General features: G+C 36.7%; 1 protein-coding gene across 1 annotated transcript; it reads left to right on the top strand.

Moving 5' to 3' along the window:
* The first annotated feature begins 4234 nt into the window (after window positions 1–4234).
* On the top strand, window positions 4235–18333 carry sesn3 (sestrin 3). The gene is made up of 10 exons (XM_039669354.2): window positions 4235–4468; window positions 11590–11655; window positions 12415–12609; window positions 12685–12867; window positions 13133–13381; window positions 13706–13838; window positions 15676–15794; window positions 15894–16084; window positions 16327–16471; window positions 16580–18333. Exons 1-10 carry the CDS (start codon window positions 4415–4417, stop codon window positions 16664–16666), a joined length of 1422 nt encoding a protein of 473 aa, XP_039525288.1. The 5' UTR covers window positions 4235–4414; the 3' UTR covers window positions 16667–18333.
* Window positions 18334–18558: the final 225 nt, after the last annotated feature.

Here is an 18558-nt window from a genome sequence, read left to right as displayed (position 1 = left end):
ATAGTATAACCATTGTTTTGTCTATGAAATTTCGCCATAAATCACGAAAACAACATGTGTGTGTGTGTGCACGTAAAATATAAACAAAATTAATTATATTATATTTGGATAATAATATAATGACAATTTTAATTGAGAATTTCCAACCCTTTTATAGGTACACTATGTAACTAGTGGTTTAAAAAACAGCATGCATTTTGCAGAAGAACATTGTTTTGGTTGTGCTTGACTGTGCTGATGAGTATATTTCTCAAAAAGAAAGTGAGATTATCCGACTGCTCATAAAACTTTGACTAGGCTTAGATTTATGGCTTTGATTTTATAGTAATTTTAGAGTCAAAAATATTTTGTAAAATATATATTTTATATAAAAATAAAAATATAAAGTACAGTATATTTGATTTACTGTAAATTTAAACTTTCATAACTTTTTCATACTTTCATTTTTTTAAGTGTTTTCACTTTAGCAATAATCTTCTGAGTGTTTACTTTAACACAAGACCAAATTTGGGTCTATATTCCAAAACATTCTTGAATTATAATCATTTAAGTTTGAATAGTGCATTTTAACCCCCATTTTCAAAAAGAGGGGTGACAGTGAAGGGGTTAAGAGATATAACCAATTTTTAGATGGAGAGGATGTAAAGCTGATTTTCTGAAGATTTTACTGTAACTTAATCCATCAATAGACACGATACTTCCTTAAAAATAAACTCCAGCACAGCTCTACAACAAAGATAATGAAATTACCCTTAACAATAGATGATGCTTCACAATCAACTCTGTTAGAGAGCTACATATGGCAATTTATCTGTTCACTAAAATACCTTATTAATCTAAGTAAATAAAAACACCATCTCCGCATCACTTTTACAACATTTAAATCCCTAGTTTTCGCCATCTCTGAAAAGCCAAACTAATGTTGATTCTTGTTTTATTACAAGCTCTGTCACGTTGTCTTTTTGCCAGCAGACTCTCCTCTGCTGATTCCCCGGAGGTTTGAGATTTAGCGGCTCCCTGTCAATCTTTCTCACTCGTTGTAACAACTAACCTCTGACACTCACACACCATACACAACTCAAAGCAGCCGGAGCAACTTTTCTCTATTGACGGATATGACGAGACACACACAGGCGAGTATTCCTCAGTCATTGAGGGGAAGCACAAGTTTTCCTATTTTTAGGAGTCGTTTAAAAGTATGGTTGAGGGACACACAAATATGTGAGCATGTTTAGTAATCAGAAGTTTACATATCTGATGTAAAATAGAGTTAGTGTTTTATAAAACTAAAGAGGATAGAATTATTAGTGTGAAATGGGTTGTGTAATAGGAGTTAGGATAGCGTGGTGTAAAAGGGGTCTGTGCAATATGGCTTGTCCTAATATGCTGTGATCACTGTTATTGTCCTTGCTTCTCTGTATATAGCCTGTGCATAGTGTTTTATTATTTGTGTAAAATCTACCTGCTTGGAGATCTGCAGATGGAAATTAGCCTATGGCTATAATCTGGCATATTTACATTTGTGAAAAATGTTCATTAATATGTATTGTCCCTTTTGTCTTTTTCTACAAATAAAATAAAATAAATAAATAAAATAAAATGTTCACAATTTCCTACGAAAACCATCGCGCCATGTCTAAAATATAAACAGTTATTAATGGCTTACTATAGTGTATTAGGTTTGAAAAAAGGATTGATGATGTCTTGAGTCGTTATTCACATCTTTAAAGCGTGTATTAAACAATGTGATTTAATAAAGACATTATTTGGATTTATATGACCCTTATAATTTTGGCAAATTTTGAATTGATGGCTAAACTAAACAGAAAAAAATTATAAACACCTAGAAAGTGATCATACATTAGTCAAAACATAAAAAAGCACTCTGGAATACACAAAAGAGTGAAAGAATAGGGGGTGTTAGATTTGATTGAGGAGTTTGATTTACTATTTAAGTGGGTTTAAGTCTGATTTAATCTAACTATGTTTAGGTGTTATCATAGGAAGTAATGAGGTTATCAGAGCTGAAATGCTTGTTTAACAGGCTCTCCCACTGGCTCTGTATCTAAACATGAAACACAGAGGAAAAAGCTTTCAGATCCTTCATCTGATAGAGCAGACACTAAGTTAGTTTGCGTTAAAACTGGAAAATTAGGCTCAGTAAACAGCAAGCATTGGCAGGCATGCAGGGTCATGTTCACATGAATACAGCACTACAGTCAAAACTTTGTGGAAATGAGCTTGAATAGAAAAATACCTGTGACCTTAGGCAGAAAATGAACCATTGCTAGAATGCAAGCAGAGATATTTTCACAAACACACAAAGGTGGCTTCCTAAACAGCCCTTCACAGAATAGGAGGAAATGGGTGGCAGTCCCGCTGTTGCAGGATTACATCCCGTTTAAAGCACCGCACACACACACACCAGAATAAAGTAAAATTATAATAGTGTATATTATTCTCATTAAATCAAATATCTAAAATTTGTCTAGTTATTTACTTCAATTATTTAAAAAAAAAAGTCTGTGTGCTGTTATAAATGAGCAAACATGATGCAACTGTCTCAAAAAAGTTTCTGATTTAGATTTTCTGGGGAATTGGAGCAACAGACAATGTAATATGGGAACAGATGTGCGTGTGTGATGCATGTACAATCAACTGATACGATTCCTAAGTGTGTTGCATAAAACTAGATTGTCTCAGGAAGTTCACACCAACACCATTTGGCCATTGCTAAGATACACCACTGTGAGTGTGACCACAAGGCTGATCAGTCAGCTCTCCGATTGGTTTAGTTCTCTCTCTTGATGACATCACGTTGTTGCCGGGTGAAATTGAACTCTGGTGGCAGGAAGAAAAAAGACAACTAAGTTTGGGGCTTTTTTTCAACCAAGCTCCATGCAGATTTTTTCGGCTCAAGGGTTTAAAGTTTAAGGATGGCCACGGAATTTGCTGACTAAATGCTACAATGCTGCTGACATGTCCTGCTTTTTAAAAAATCCCTGCCTTTTTTAAGTAGAAACCTTAAGTTTAGTGACATTTTGCAATCTGTCTGAACAACAGAACGTCACAGCATGAACAAGTTTATGTAGGTCGGCATTCATTTCATCTGAACTCTGCAACATCAGTCTGAGATCATCGGAATGTTTTTAGTAGCACCCCGTGGGCCGCCTTCGTGAACCTATGGGTGAAAATCCTGCGGGGTCTGGCTCCCGTCCACTCCGTCTGATCATGGCCATTCCGCTCTGTCAGCAATTCCCAACTCTATTCAAGGCTCCTGTACGCATGCACTGTAAAAAGACAATTGTTGAGTTGTGCACTCTAGACAATGATTGTCTTGAATTGTTTGAACAACCATTTTTATTTTTCCTAGAAAATAAAAGCAGTAAATGCATTTAGAGTGAGAGATACATTTTATTCGAAAAAAGACAGTGAAATCTAATCAGACGTACTCCCGATGCAATAAACCGTTTTATTAGAAGTTGTATGAGCCATTGATCTCAGCAGAGATATTTCATTGGGAGCTGTTAAGTCCTAAAATGTCCACCCCCTGCCTTCATAACAATTGAATGGATTTAACACGAGGCGATACTGTGCGAGAAAAAAAACATACAAGGCCTTTCTCAGAATGTCTTAAAATTTTTGATATGCATTATGCAGCACACTTGAACTGAAGGGTAACATGTCTGGACAAGAGAGGAAAAGTTGGAGGGGGGAGTGGCTCATGAATACTTTGGGGAAGTCCGATTCTTTTTATAGAGAATCTTTCGGTTCAATGAACCAAATCTTTTGAATCATCTCAGTCTGAAGAGGTTAAAGAGTTCATACGTTTTGTTTTTTTCATATTGCAGCTGGCCGCGGTAAACAATAACGATTTGGACTCTGTAATAATGTGATAAATAATGACATTAAGCTATGTATTGTTGTCGATGTGCCTTAGCTACAATCCATGATGAATTGGTTAACTTCTCACGCGATTAATCTTCGCATTAAAGTCAAGAAATGGTATTTTTATTCTAACATTAGCGATAAAGTAATAATATTAATGAGTAGTAATATTAATATGAATTACTCTCTATAATGATAGCATTTTTTCCACATCTCACAGCTTATCCTAAGTCGTCGGTTATAAGTGATCCACAAGCGCGATACGAATCGGTTCACAAGAACGATTCACCCGGGAGCCGAAGTGAAAGAGGCCAGCTGAGGGGGGCGTGTAGTGCACGTTCATGCTGAAGTTGGACACTTGGAGGCTTTGCGCACTGCGAAGGGAGATACGAAGGGATACGGAGGGGTCTCCAGTCCTCCTTCAGGTCTCGATCGCCCATAGAGGAGCTGGCAGCGAACATGCCCAGACCAGTCCATCGTCACTGACATCGGGATTCAGCTCTTCGCCTGGTTTAAGCTTGCCAGAATGAACGAAAACGCAGATATCTGCAACCACTGTCGGAACATGATCAGAGAGAAGGTAACGTTGTTCTCCTCCGTGTGTCTAAAACTGTTTTTCTGCATCCGTTTCGGCTTATTGTGTTATTGAAACATTAATGCATTTGATCCCGATGTTGATCTTGGTGATAAAGCTGCATTGGGTTGTGCATGAGTGGCCTATTACACATTTCTCATATCTCTGGCGACCCCAGAGATTAACCTACACCTTTAAATAACTAGTAACGTTATAGGCCTATATATTTTATTATACATTTCATTAAACTAGTAGATGTTATGTTAATATAGCCTATAGGCTGTAGTTGGATAAGCCGTTTTTTCAATAATTACAAATATATGTAGTATGTTTTTCAGTGTCTGAGTATACACACACACACACACACACACACACACACATATATACAGTGTATATATATATATATACTGTATGTATGTGTGTGTGTGAAAATAATTGATTTTCGCAACATACTGACAGGTTTAAATAGTTAAAATTGTATGCATTTCTTCACATTTAGATTTAGATTGGATCACAGGCCGACTAACTAGTGACCTACTCAACTCCTCTCTCTCTCTCTCTCTCTCTCTCTCTCTCTCTCCCCCAACCCCCCCCCCCCTCTCTCTCTCTTTTCTTTGGCTGGAAGATGTTATTTTTAGCTTTCATAAATCATGTTGAACACATGTGACCTACTTCTGCTCTGCACATCTTCTCACACACACCCTGCAAAAAGTTTGTTGTAAGTCAAACTGGACTTTAATACAGAAACACGAGCTGGCATTTATCAGATTGAACTATTGGCAGAAGGCTTGCAAACTGTTTGTTTGATTTTCCTCTCTCTTGCAGCAGGGAGCGAATGGCTATCCTGTGCGGCTGTATGCAAACCTGTATTTTGAGTGCATGACAATGTGTGTGTGTGTTTGGAGAACTCTTGTTATATGAGAAAGGTTTGAGGGATTTGTGGTTACTTTGTCACGTCGACAAGGTTCTTCATTCTGGGTGTGAGTGATAACTCTCATCAGCAAATAGGTAGTCTCTTCTCACCTGATGCTCTAGCTTGGTTGGGAACATTCAGTTCAAACTCATCTCTGTCTTGCCTTGCAGATTAGAGCCAAATTAGAACCAATTATTTCCGATTAGAAAAACTTTTAAAGTTCCACAAAGAACCTTTTATTCTCTAGTTCTTTTATGTATTGTTGCATTAAAGGAATAGTTCACCTAAAAATGAAACTTCTGTCAACATTTACTCATCCTGTGTGTTCTACAAAATGTTTGAAATGGCATGAGAAAATTATGACAGCATTTTCATTTTTGGTTGCTCCCTTTAAAGCTACACTGTGTAACTCTTTTAGTTTATTCTTAGCTAAAAACACTTAGTTCTTTCAAAAAATATATGTGCTCATTAATGTATATTTACTTTGTTCAAGTAATAAAGTATTCTCGTGAGTGTATAATATGCCATTGAAAATACATACGGGTAAGGGGTTCTAATGTCGGTCGCCATGTTGCCCCTCCATCTTGAAAGTACATTAGCCAAAGAGGGACATACCCGTTAATTCAAGCGAGAATTTTTAATTAAAGTATATCACAAATTTTTCTTTTAAACCCTAAAGAATCAAATTAACTTGTATGAAAATGGCATTATATTACCACTTTAAAGAACCCAGAAATCATCTGAACTGAAGAATAATGTTCTAACACTTTCACAAACACTTTCTAAACATGCTTTGTAATTTTATAAGCCACTCAAGAATCATACTACTGACTGATACTTTTCTCTGGTTATCACTCAATCCTATCACCTGTGTTGGTTCTGTCTTTATTTCTATTTGCTGTCACGCGCTTCAGAGAACGAGCAACAATGGCTCTACTGTGGATTCTGAACGGTGACAGAACAGACTTGCTTTGATGCAACCAGTTTTTTATGTCAATGTTTTCTTGCTTGCAAGAGAGAGACGGACAGAAGCTCCGTATAAATTGTGCACTGCGGCCAAACTGAGTTTTGCTGATTCAGCATCTGACACACTTCCTGTTCCTCCAGCTGGCGTGTGCGCTGGTGTGACATAATTGAGCAATGAATCGTACTGCCCCATTACCACATAGTGACCCGCCGTCGGGAAGAGCATCAGTGCCTGTACGTCCTGCAGTCGTGTTTGAGCAGCGATCTGTGGGTAGACATCGCCATGAGAACTACAAATACTCAAACCACTAATTGAATGAGGTGCTAGCCGGGGACATTTGTCATGGTGCCACTAGGCGTCTGCTCAAGCAAAACTAAAACCTGTGCATTCTTGCCAGTGTTGCATAATCTTTTATGAGTTTAATGGCATCATTCAAGGGCCACAGATGCTGATGCAATTAAGTGATCACTAGGGAGAGGATCCACATGAGATAAAGAAAGGTTATGTCACAAAAAGTACTAAAAAAACAAACACTTTTAATGTTTAAAAAATTTATATTTGCTTTTATTTACAGAGCATTTTTATTAATTTAGTTTATTTCATGTGCAAGCAAGAGGCGTACAATAATGCACAATAATTTTATAGTAATGTAATTAATTTGACCTGTAACTGATTTTGGCATGTAACTCGCACCATTTGTGCTTCATGATGATGAGACCAAATTGTGCAGAGTATTGAGAGTGCAATTTCAGTATTATTTATATACTATTAAAGTATCTATTAATTATAAATAAATTAGGTTATAAATGATTTAATTAATTACTATTAATTTTTTTGTTTTCATATGAATTTTAGCTTTTGCCATTTTTATTATTTTTTAAATAAATATATTTTTATTTAGCTTTAATTTGTTTTTGTTTTTTTTTCGTTTTAGTTTCAGTAATTTTAGTATTTCATTTACATATTTTATAGTATTTCATTTACTTATATTTACAAAATTCGAACATTCATCTAATATTTACAGTATATTTTAATTTTATTTCCGTAACAAAGACGGTTTTACTGGTTTAATCTAAAACACATTTTGAATGCTCTATTATCATTATCCTCAATTCAATGAATTAATCCTTGATCTTACCATGCTAAGAACTGGATAAAGTAATCCCCAGTAAACCGCTCCATAATAACCCCCCGTTCTCTCCTCATTACATCCTGTTAAAAACTTCACTGGAGATCAAACCTAATCCTAATCCTCGCTGAGACGCTGAATATTTGCATCTCTCTCTCTCTCTCCCATATTTTATACAGTTTATTTCTCTCTCTTCAAACTCAATCAGGGTAGGCCTCATTTGTTTAAACTGAGCACAAAGCAGACTTATGTAAGTACTGTATTGGTGTGTTTAGGTGTGCTTTTTTTTTCTACACATACCCATGCTGTCATAGAGACAAAGATTTCTGCACTTTCCCCCAGAACATTGAACACACAATCAGGCTCTGACAGACACACTTTTGGCATCTACGGCTGAAGGCAGAGCGCCAGGTCTTGGAAGGGAAGGAAGCATATAGGATTCCTGGACAGCCATTTCAACTCAAAATCTTGACTGGGAAACAATGCGAAGACCTGGAACAATAGCATCCTTTAATATTGAATCGAGAAAACCTGACATGTCTACGGGCGAGGCGAGAGTACCGACTGTTCAGACACCTTCTCTGTAATCCAGAGTCCATTTGAGCTTTTGTAGATCAAGGAGTGGCTGTTTAACGTTTAAAACCACAACCTTGATTTTTATGAAATGACCTGTGCGTACAGTACAACCATAAAAAAAACACACTTTTAAAAATTAACTCTGCAACCAAATGAAAATTGTTTGGGTGGTAGATTTGCAGTATAGAGCGTTTTATGTAACCTTGAAAATAATAGTTAAAGTCATGAAATCATGTTACTACTGTGCATATTCTAGTAAAGTTGTAATACTACGATTGTGAAAGTAATATGGAACTTGTTGTGCAGCCAAATGATAACTATAACATTAACGATAAAGATAAAGAAGTACTTCTAAAAATCTATCCTAGAGTATAGCAGAGTCCACACCACCGTTATCTATATCGTTGGAATCACTTTCAGAACGATTTTCTCCAGCTGATGAATGATAAAAAACAGATAAAAACTCTGACAGCCAATCAGAATCCATCTTGCTGTAATGCATTTAAAGTGACATACGACAAAACTGCAGCATGTGCTTCTAATGAACAGACCATTATCGCCTGTTGGCGTGGACGCTAATATAGATAATAATAGATATAGTTATCTTTATAAATAGTATATTTGGTGTGAACGGGCCTAATAGTAAAAGAAAACAAAGGGCGCTCATATTTTCGGACAAAATACTAGTTTCTAAAGTTTGTTAGTGTTGTGTACAGTTTTGTGATTGCAAAAATACATTAGTAAAGGTATATTTGGCTTATGATCAACTTTTGTAAGGCTTCCCTCAAGTTTTTTTAATTAATGATAATATTTTTTACTTTTACAAATGAGTAGTTTTTTTTCCACACTTCAATTGCATGGTTTGACATTTATGTTACTATATATTGATATTTGGTTCTTTGTCAATAGCCTTTCAATATTCTTTATTGAAATTTATTAAAAAGTGTTCGTATGCGAAGATTAAAATTTCAGACGTTCTCCTAATTTTAAAACCATAGAAATGAGTTTTTGATTAACTTTCGTATTATTCTTATTGAAGAGATAATATTTATAAAATCTCGACACTGTCCCAGACTGTGTGAGGAAGACGCTGGCCCTATCCATGGACACTCATGCTGCTGTTATGACAACAGAACCGTTACCATGGTGCCACAGAATGACAGTCCCAAGCATTATCAGTGCTGCTGATAGTGCGCTGTTCTTTGATTGGCCAGGAGCACTGATGCGTTTTCATGGTGCAGGTCACAATGGTCACAGCGCCATGTCAATGTTTCCGTGTGTGTTAAACAAGTAGGAAAGGCCAATCATTGCAGCCTCATTGCAAATACACACGAGCATTACATTAAGCATTGTTATGTAACAGAGATGAGAGAAAGGCTTATTGACCTGTGAGAGGGTGAAGACTCATATCATTTGCTTAATTAAAACGTACACTACTGAACGAAATAGTTTGTAATAGTTTGCACGAACAACAATGGTGTGCACTGTGCAAACACTCTGAATGTGTTTCAGTTGAGTTGCTTAATGCTGGAGGCCTCTCTTTCAAAAGACTTTTCTGTATTTTTCCCCTCCTCTGCCCTCCCTCTGTTTGCCGCTATCCCTCTTTCTTTGCACAGTCTATTTACTCTCTTTATTTTATATGTAGTGTCTTGTTCTCTTTCAGCAGAGCAGTGGATGTAAAAAACCAACAAGCCCCAAAACAAAACTCTCCCTGTATTTTGTGCTGCTCAATCTTTCCTCTCACGGTTTTTGCTAAACAGCTTGTCTGCAAATAGAGAGAAAAACACATGTTTGTGCACCTTGTGCATCAGATTTAGTGTCTATGCAGATTGAATCTTGGTAGTTCCAGGTTAGTGTTTTATAAACAGCACAGGTTTACTCCAAGGCCGCAGAGTGGAGGCAAAACACTTTTGACCGCAAATACAACACTGCTTGGGTATTTGTGGTGGTTAGGGGTAAGGGGTGAGATATCTTGAACAAACACAAACCATGAAGAGAAGGAAGGAAGGATTGATAAAGTGCAAGAGAGGGTAAGAATGACAGGCAAAAGGGTTTGGTGTGTCCAGTCCTCAGGCCACTGAACTAAAGTGACCCTTACACCCTTGGCATTATAAAGAGTTAGTTTAGCGAACGCACACATAGATAAAATACAAACACAGCATTCGTGGAACTCCTTACCTTTCACTGTAACAGGAACAAAACACTGGGAGAGACTTTCAAAATAAACCCCAGCAGGGAGACTCAAAATCTGAAAAACTAGGTTGTGCCCTTTAAAATATGTACATTAAACACACTATTATATACTTGTATCACATCATCTATCTAGGAATTTACTTCATTTTATGCTTGTTAGACAGTTTTTTTTAGGTAGCAGTGTTTCTTATAATGACTGCTTTCAAACAAGTTTTTACCTGCCTGCCATTGGTTGAATAAACAGATAGACCCGCCCCCAAACGCACGCCATTGGTTGAGCGACTGTTGCGGTGCAGAATCAAGCTACAGGTGGCTTAAAGGGGAAATGAAGCAGTCAATCAAGTTTACATGATTCACAAGATGGAATTTCCACTATAATCAACAATTATATAAGAAACATGACAAATGTAAACATAAAAGAAAAATCGTTATATCTTCCGCAATTGTGCAGTTTTCTAACGTGTGACGTCATAGGGTTGGTTGGCTTTAGTTTAACAGGCTTTAGGTAGTGAATATCCAGACATTAAAACTGTTTACACCAGTGTTTTGACCGCGAACAACTACTGTTAGGTACAGTCATTATTAGCTAACAGCTGGAAGCATGAACTAGCTAATGCTAACGTAGTGTTTAGCTAACTCAGTGAAGTTTATTAGTATCAGACAAAAAGACGATGTCTAATATTATATGTTGACAAACTGCACATAGAAACATTGTTCACGATGTCTGCCATTACATTCCCGTCTCGTCAACATCATGTAAGTTAGCATGTATTTGTTAAAGGGGAAATGAAACGTCCATGTTTTCGTACTGGTAGTGCTAGTAGCTACATATATTAGAAAAGTGTCTCCGCTCTGACATCCCTCATATGATGGCCGACATTGTGAACAATGTTTCTATGTGCAGTTTGTTAACATATAACTTTAGACGTCGTCTTTTTGTCTGGTACTAATAAACTTCACTAAGTTAGCTAGTAGACACTAATTTAGCATTAGCTAGTTCATGCTTCCAGCCGTTAGCTAATAATGACTGTACCTAACACTAGTTGTTCGCGGTCAAAACGCTGTGGTGTAAACAGTTTGATGTTGGGATATTCACTGCCCAGAGCCTGTTAAACTAAAGCCAACCAACCCTGTGATGTCACATGATAGAATACTGCACAATGGCGGCACCCTTAATGCAAATGCGTGGAGTGTCCCTTTAACTTGTAGTTGTCTCTGCATAAACCTAAAAATGGCTGAAATAATATTTTAACATAAAGATACACACTTCAGTAAAAAGAATAATAGTATTTGAATCGTATTGTCTGGATATTTTCATCATATTCATCATAAATGTTCTTGTTTCTCAGGAAAAAGGAATGAAGATGTCAAGACGCATATCAACAGGACCAAGCTCATTTATTCCAGAAAATGAGGTAATACTAATAACAAAGTAATATTTGTTGCACTTCTTGGTTCAGAGATGGTACAATGGTTACACCATGATTTTTTTTAACATATACCTTGGTATAACCATGATCTTTTATGGTTAACTTACTAAGATTTTGTTTTTAATGTAAAAAAAAAAAAGATAAAGAAGTCTTTATTTTATTGTGCTGCTTTATATTTTTGTTTGTATAACATAAGAGATTGTAAGAGAATAGCATCTTAACAATTTAACACGTCATTACTAAATAAAAGTAATCATTTCTTTTGAATGGTTCATACATAGTTCATATGGTTCATTCAGTACCATAGTATATGTCAGTATACCACAATATTATACATTTTCTCTCTTCTCTCACACACTCACTCAATCCGAGTTAACCCAACTCAGATACTGTAATCGTTTTTTCTCGAGTCAGCTGGTGTTCATTTCACTTTTGTTTTGAGTTCAGCCAGTTCAGGAGATAATTTTCATTAAATCCGAGTTAAGCGTGCCGGGAGATCTAAGAAAGTGTATTTGGATTGTAAATTGAATTATAGCATCTGTCCCTTCGTTGAATTAAGATTAACCTGAGCCAGAGTTCAACTCTTTCTTGGCTCTGATTCATAGCATCGCCTTCTCATTTAACAAAATCAGACACAATTTAGTTCTATACACCACATGTTTAATTTGCATTACCACAGTGCTTTTATGTGAGGAAAAATAAAGTCATTACTTTGCACTGTTGTGTTCTGATCCTCAACCCCAGATCGTAGGAGCCATGCCTCTGAGTGACTCCACAGTGATGCTCTTAGACGAAGAGTTCAGCGGCCGCGTGGACAACCTGACGCAGGTGATGGGGCTCCACCCGCACTATCTGCAAGCCTTCCTGCGCTGCCACTATTACCTCTTGAGGATGGACGGCCCCCTACCACTCCACTACAGACATTACATCGCTATAATGGTACAGAAACGCTTTCAAGGGAGACTTTATTCAACTGGAACAGTTTTATAAGTGATTTTTGTCTGTATTTTGCAGGCTGCAGCACGGCATCAGTGTTCCTCGCTGGTGTATCACCACATGCAGGAGTTCGAGCAGATAGGCGTGTGTTCTGATTGGCTGAGAGGTCTGGAATTCTGCCCGCAACGACTTCGCAACCTCAACGAGATCAACAAGATCCTCGCGCACAGACCCTGGCTCATTACAAAGCAACATATACAGGTAACACACTAGCTGATATTTTTGCATAATGCAATCATTATACAACAATAAACATTTCTGCACTACATTTGTTTGTCACATGACATCACTATTAGGTAATCCAATTGATTTAATAATCAACACTCCAAATAAAAATGAAATGAGTTGAACGTAAACATTTAAATTGCTGTTTTTATTTTTGCCAGTTATGGACACTGAATGACTTTGCTGAGATAGTTATGGTAAATAAATCAAATGTTAATGATCTTAACTCTTTGTTTCTCAGGCTCTGGTGAAGACAGGAGAGCACAGCTGGTCTCTGGCAGAGCTGGTTCATGCTGTCGTACTATTGGCTCATTTCCATGCCTTGGCTAGTTTTGTGTTTGGTAGCGGAGTCAACCCTGACCCTGAGGTCACAGAGGTTAACGGGGTCACGGATGACCTTTGTCCTCGAGCCATGGCTGGTTTATGCACCTGTCACCTAACAAACGGCAACCAAGCCAACGGGAACCCCTTGCGTGACCCTAACACTGGGGTAGGAAAACATTACAGAGTACCCAGATAGTTCTTGTGGTTCTTCTTAATGCAAAATATGATGTGGAATATATACTATATGTTGTATATAAAATGTCATATATTATATATAATAATTTGTTGTATTATAAATATATAATACAATACATTATAAAATTATACATATGCACATACATTTATTTTCTTTTTAGAATTTTAGGGTTGCTTTTGGCAAGTTGTATGACATTCATCTGCATATTAATTCTGTGCATATTCAGGGCTATTTTTTATTTGTTTGGACAAAAGTAGCATGTAATTTTTTTAACTCCATTGTTGTGTATTTTAGAGTGAGCTGGAAGCACTGATGGAGAGAATGAAGCGATTGCTGGAGGAGAGAGAAGACGATGATGCGTCAGAGGAGGAGATGTTCACTCGCTTTGAGAAAGAAAAGAAAGAGAGTCTTCTGGTGGTGTCTGCAGGTATTACAACACAGATACTTTTTCTACCCATCTCCTCTTTTTCAATTTATGCTATTATTCATATTTTCTGGCATAATGATATTACATTCCAATAAAATCTGAAACTTTCAAATGTAGTTGTTGGCAGAAACCTTGTATCTCCATATTTCGTCATAAATCATTACTATTAGTCCCCCTTTATGTCTGTCTTAGGATTTTTGCAAATATGTAACCAATGAAAAGAATAAAAAAGTGCTTGTGACCAAATCTCGTAACTACATTGCCTTCCTCAAACTGTCAGTCAAACCTAATAAATCCGCCCACCTCAATCTTGAATAAAGTTCAGCTCACAATTTGGAGCGTCTCTGCTTGTTTGCAATGCAAGGATAAATAAAGAACTGGTTCTTTGAATAAGTACAGTGTTTTCTTTATTCAAGAAACACTATATATATATATATATATATATACCCATTTTAACGGCGCCAATTTTTTTATCGCACGATTAACGCTCTTTTTGGCCTAGCAAACTTTGTAGTTTTTTTTTTTTCATGTGCGAGGACATTTTGTTTCTTCATCGACCAAAGCAGATCTAGCTAGACCAGAAACAAAACAACAGGCACGCTGAACAAACTTGATTGGGCTTGCGAGCCGGCCAAAGAGTTGGTTAATGTTACGTTTTGAGTGGATGACGACCGCGAGACGCCGAAATGGATGCCAATAAGATTCTGAATGGAAAGTTTACTTTTAAAATGTTGCCAAATGGTTCCATTGACAAGACCAAAGTGATCTGTGTGTTTTGTTGTTGTGAACTGAACAATCATCATCGCAGCTGAAATACCACTTGATGATGGCCAAGCACACACACAGCTGATGCGAATTCTCCGCCACCTCGTCAATATCAGGACCTCGTCAGTATTTCTTTCACCCTTTTATTGATGGACAGTGTTACATTGTGTGAGAGATTATTTGCTCCAAGTGAGAATGTAAGTGTGAAATTGAACACAGTACATGCCAATGTTGTTTTCAATAATAAAAAAAAACATTTGCACAAAGCAAGCCGATCCACTTTTCCATGTTGATAAGAGCATAATAATGAGAAAAAAATAATAGGACTAAAAGAAATCAAGAGACATTTAGAATAGATAAAAATGTGCGATTAATTGCGATTAATCGCGAGTTAACTATGACATTAATGCGATTAATCGTGATTAAATATTTTAATCATTTGACAGCACTAATATATATATATATATATATATATAGACTGAATCTTTATGTGTTTGAGGATCGGAGAAGTGTGTCTCTAGCATTTGTTGTAGAGTTACAGTCAATACTGTCTAAAATAGCCTGTAAATCACTTCGTCTTTACATTGAGATATTGGTCAAATGTTGTAGCTTCAGTAAACTTTATTACCCTTAAATTGATGAAAATGTAATGCGATGCACTTAGATGTGGCCGAAATTCACTGGTCAAAAACCTTGTTACTTCATTTGAGCTTGATTTTGGTAAAATATAATGACTATGCAAGTGTCTGACCACATATAAAGCCACAATATAAACTTTGACAACACCATTTTTTGGGATATAAGGTTTCTGCCCAACACCAATTAAATGTTTGAACTAAAACACTATTAGACTGTTTTTTTTCTGTTACTGTTGTGTGGTAAAGTGGAAATTAATATTACCGAAATGAAAAATTCTGTCATCATCTACTCTGTTCTAAACTTTTATTTGCCATTTGTCATCAGTGACGTCAAACAAAGCATGAATTTAAACTATTGCTTGAAAACAAAAAAGGATCTTGCCTTCTCTTGTTTTGTGTGTATTGTATTAAAATATTGTGATTTGCATATTCAGGGTTTGATGAGGAAGTGGTTCCCCCTTCTCCCGTGGCTCGTTTTGTAGACGACCCGTCGTTTGGATACCAGGACTTTGCGCGACACGGAGAAGACAACCCACCCACATTTAAAGCACAAGTACGACGTCTACCCTCGCGTATACAACATACACAACGTTTTGCTTCAATACCCTATTGAGAACGAATGATTGATCATTCTATCCTGTTCACCCTGTAGGACTACTCATGGGAGGATCATGGTTTCTCTCTGGTCAACAGACTGTACTCTGACATCGGTCACCTATTGGATGATAAGTTCAGAACGGCGTGTGATCTGACCTATTACAACATGGCCAGTCACGAGGGGGTGGACACCAGCATGCTGCGCAGGGCTCTCTTCAACTACGTCCACTGTATGTACGGGATCCGGTACGTCCATGAGTGTGTAATCTATCATTTTACAATCTATTATTAAACTTTAGTTAGTTGCCAAGGGAAAAGTTATAATTTCTCTAGCATTACTACACACTAGCCTACTGTCTGCATACTTGTAGTAGTATGCGACTGATGACTGTAAATCATATGTATGCCCAGAGCGCCCCCTAGTGTAATAGCACGGTACAACCAGGAGTACTGAAAGATGAACATATTTTCATTCTGTGCGTCTGCAGATACGATGATTATGATTACGGTGAGGTGAATCAGTTGTTGGAGCGCAGTCTGAAGGTTTACATCAAAACAGTGACGTGTTATCCAGAGCGAACCACTCGCCGCATGTACGAGAGCTACTGGCACCAGTTCAGACACTCCGAAAAGGCAAGTCATATTATCATGTGAAATACTGTTACCTATTACTATTTTTTCAGCATTACTTTTACTCTAAATATGCTGATATTCTCAATTACCTTTCTTTCCTTTATCCAGGTTCATGTGAATTTGCTTCTAATGGAGGCTCGAATGCAGGCAGAGCTGCTCTATGCGTTGAGAGCCATCACTCATTATATGACCTGACCAATCAGACGTCACCAATTAACCAATCAGACTTAATCTTTTAGGTGATCTGACCAATTGAACCTCGCCCACAATATGACCGGACATTATTATTATTATGCCTAAATTTAACCAATGCATATAGATTTGAGATCTTACAATTGTGTCCAAAATTGTGTATACCTTTTCTTGGATCGTTTCTTGGAACTTAATGAAGGAAATTGAGTACAGAGCATTCTGGGTATAATCCCAAACTTCAAATTGGGATGTTCGGGCGTGTTCAAATCATTCGTCGTAAGACTTGTGGGTGGGGAGCAATGACTTTAGCTGGATTCAAATGTAATCCTTAACGGTCGGAAAAATCCAATTGGATGCCTTGGATTTGACCTGATCAATCAAACGACATCATTATGACATCACGACTCGACAAATCACATTTTAACGTGCAATACTTTCTAACTGAAATCTCATTTATACTGTAACTTAAGCTGAAATACTGGAGGACTGAGTTCACATTTTTGAAACAGGAAGTAATTTTTTTTTCTTTTTTTGCACATTTGAGAAAAACTGTATTTTGGAAAAAGAAAAAATACTGTTTTCTTTTTGTAATATCATAAATGACAATAACAGAATGTGAGAATTTTATTTGTTCCTTTCTTCAAAAAGAAAAAAATCCCTGTGCCTTTTATCATTCTTGTTTATTTCATATTGAATGTATTGTTTAGATTTTTTTTTGTGTGTAATTTGTTTCTAGACTTTTTTCAGATCAATTTAGTTTGGTTTAGTTGTTTACCTGGAAACTAAGGCTTTTGTAGCATTATTACTGTACTATCAGTCCTATTACCGTATTTCCTTTCAATCTCAGTGTTATACTTTAGATAACAAAATTCATTTTATTTTATTATACATGTTACTGCCACCTGCAATAGCTCTACTAATCACATCATGATGTGACTTTATTTCTGTATGTGTGAGCATGTCTTATTTCTGAACGTCTGTCAAAGTGTTTGCACATGTGTCTCTTTGCACTAGTGTGCCTCTGTGAAAGAAAACCGTGCACACGAGCAAGAGAGTTCATGTGTGTGAGTGAGTGTTATGTGCAGGATTGCCTGAAAACTAACTTCTTTTGATACTATTGATGTGATAATTACTGTCCATCAAAGCATTTCTAAAAGGTTTATTTATATCGCTTTACTCATTGCTTAAGATTTGCACAACTCTAATCAAGGTGCAGCATCAGTGTCTTTAAAAGAAAATAGATTAAGATTGTGTCTGAAAATAAATGTATAGTGAAAAGATAAGCTTCATAGAATGAGCAAAGTGTTGCTAGTCTTATAGACAGTGACTTATTATTGTTTAGAAACAGGTTATGATTTAGTCATTTAGTGGTAGGTACACAAGAGATTGTTACAAATGTAGGTAAATCTGTCATCGAAGTGCCTTTCAAACTCCGCTGTAGGCGCTTCAATGTGTACGCAGCAGATTTAATGGAAAAAGGCCTTTGGAAAACGGCCGTACGTGACGCTGCATTTCCTACTTGTGTTTATTCCGATCAAGGTGGTGCTATGAAGCTTTCATATTCCCCACTTAACATAAATTTATACATTTCCAAAATGGCAGCACTGGAACTTCTCTCCAGTGGCCAATCACAGACCTGTATGTTTCAATAAAGTTTCTAATCAAATTCAGACTTCGAGTAATGGTTTTTGCAGACTGATTTTTTTTTTGTGTGTGACAATTTTGTGGCTAAAGGGCTAAAAAGTATCTATAATGTTGAAAAAGATAAGAAAAAAAACCCCTCATATTTGGCATATAGTAACAGCAGTGACCTTCAGTGTGACATATATACACACAGTACACCCACACACCCACACACACACACACACACACATATATATATATATATATATATA

This window comes from Pimephales promelas, chromosome 16 (assembly GCF_988280905.1).
Source record: "Pimephales promelas chromosome 16, fPimPro1.hap1.1, whole genome shotgun sequence".
Lineage (NCBI taxonomy): Eukaryota > Metazoa > Chordata > Actinopteri > Cypriniformes > Leuciscidae > Pimephales > Pimephales promelas.
This window is presented reverse-complemented; position numbering and strand designations above follow the sequence as displayed.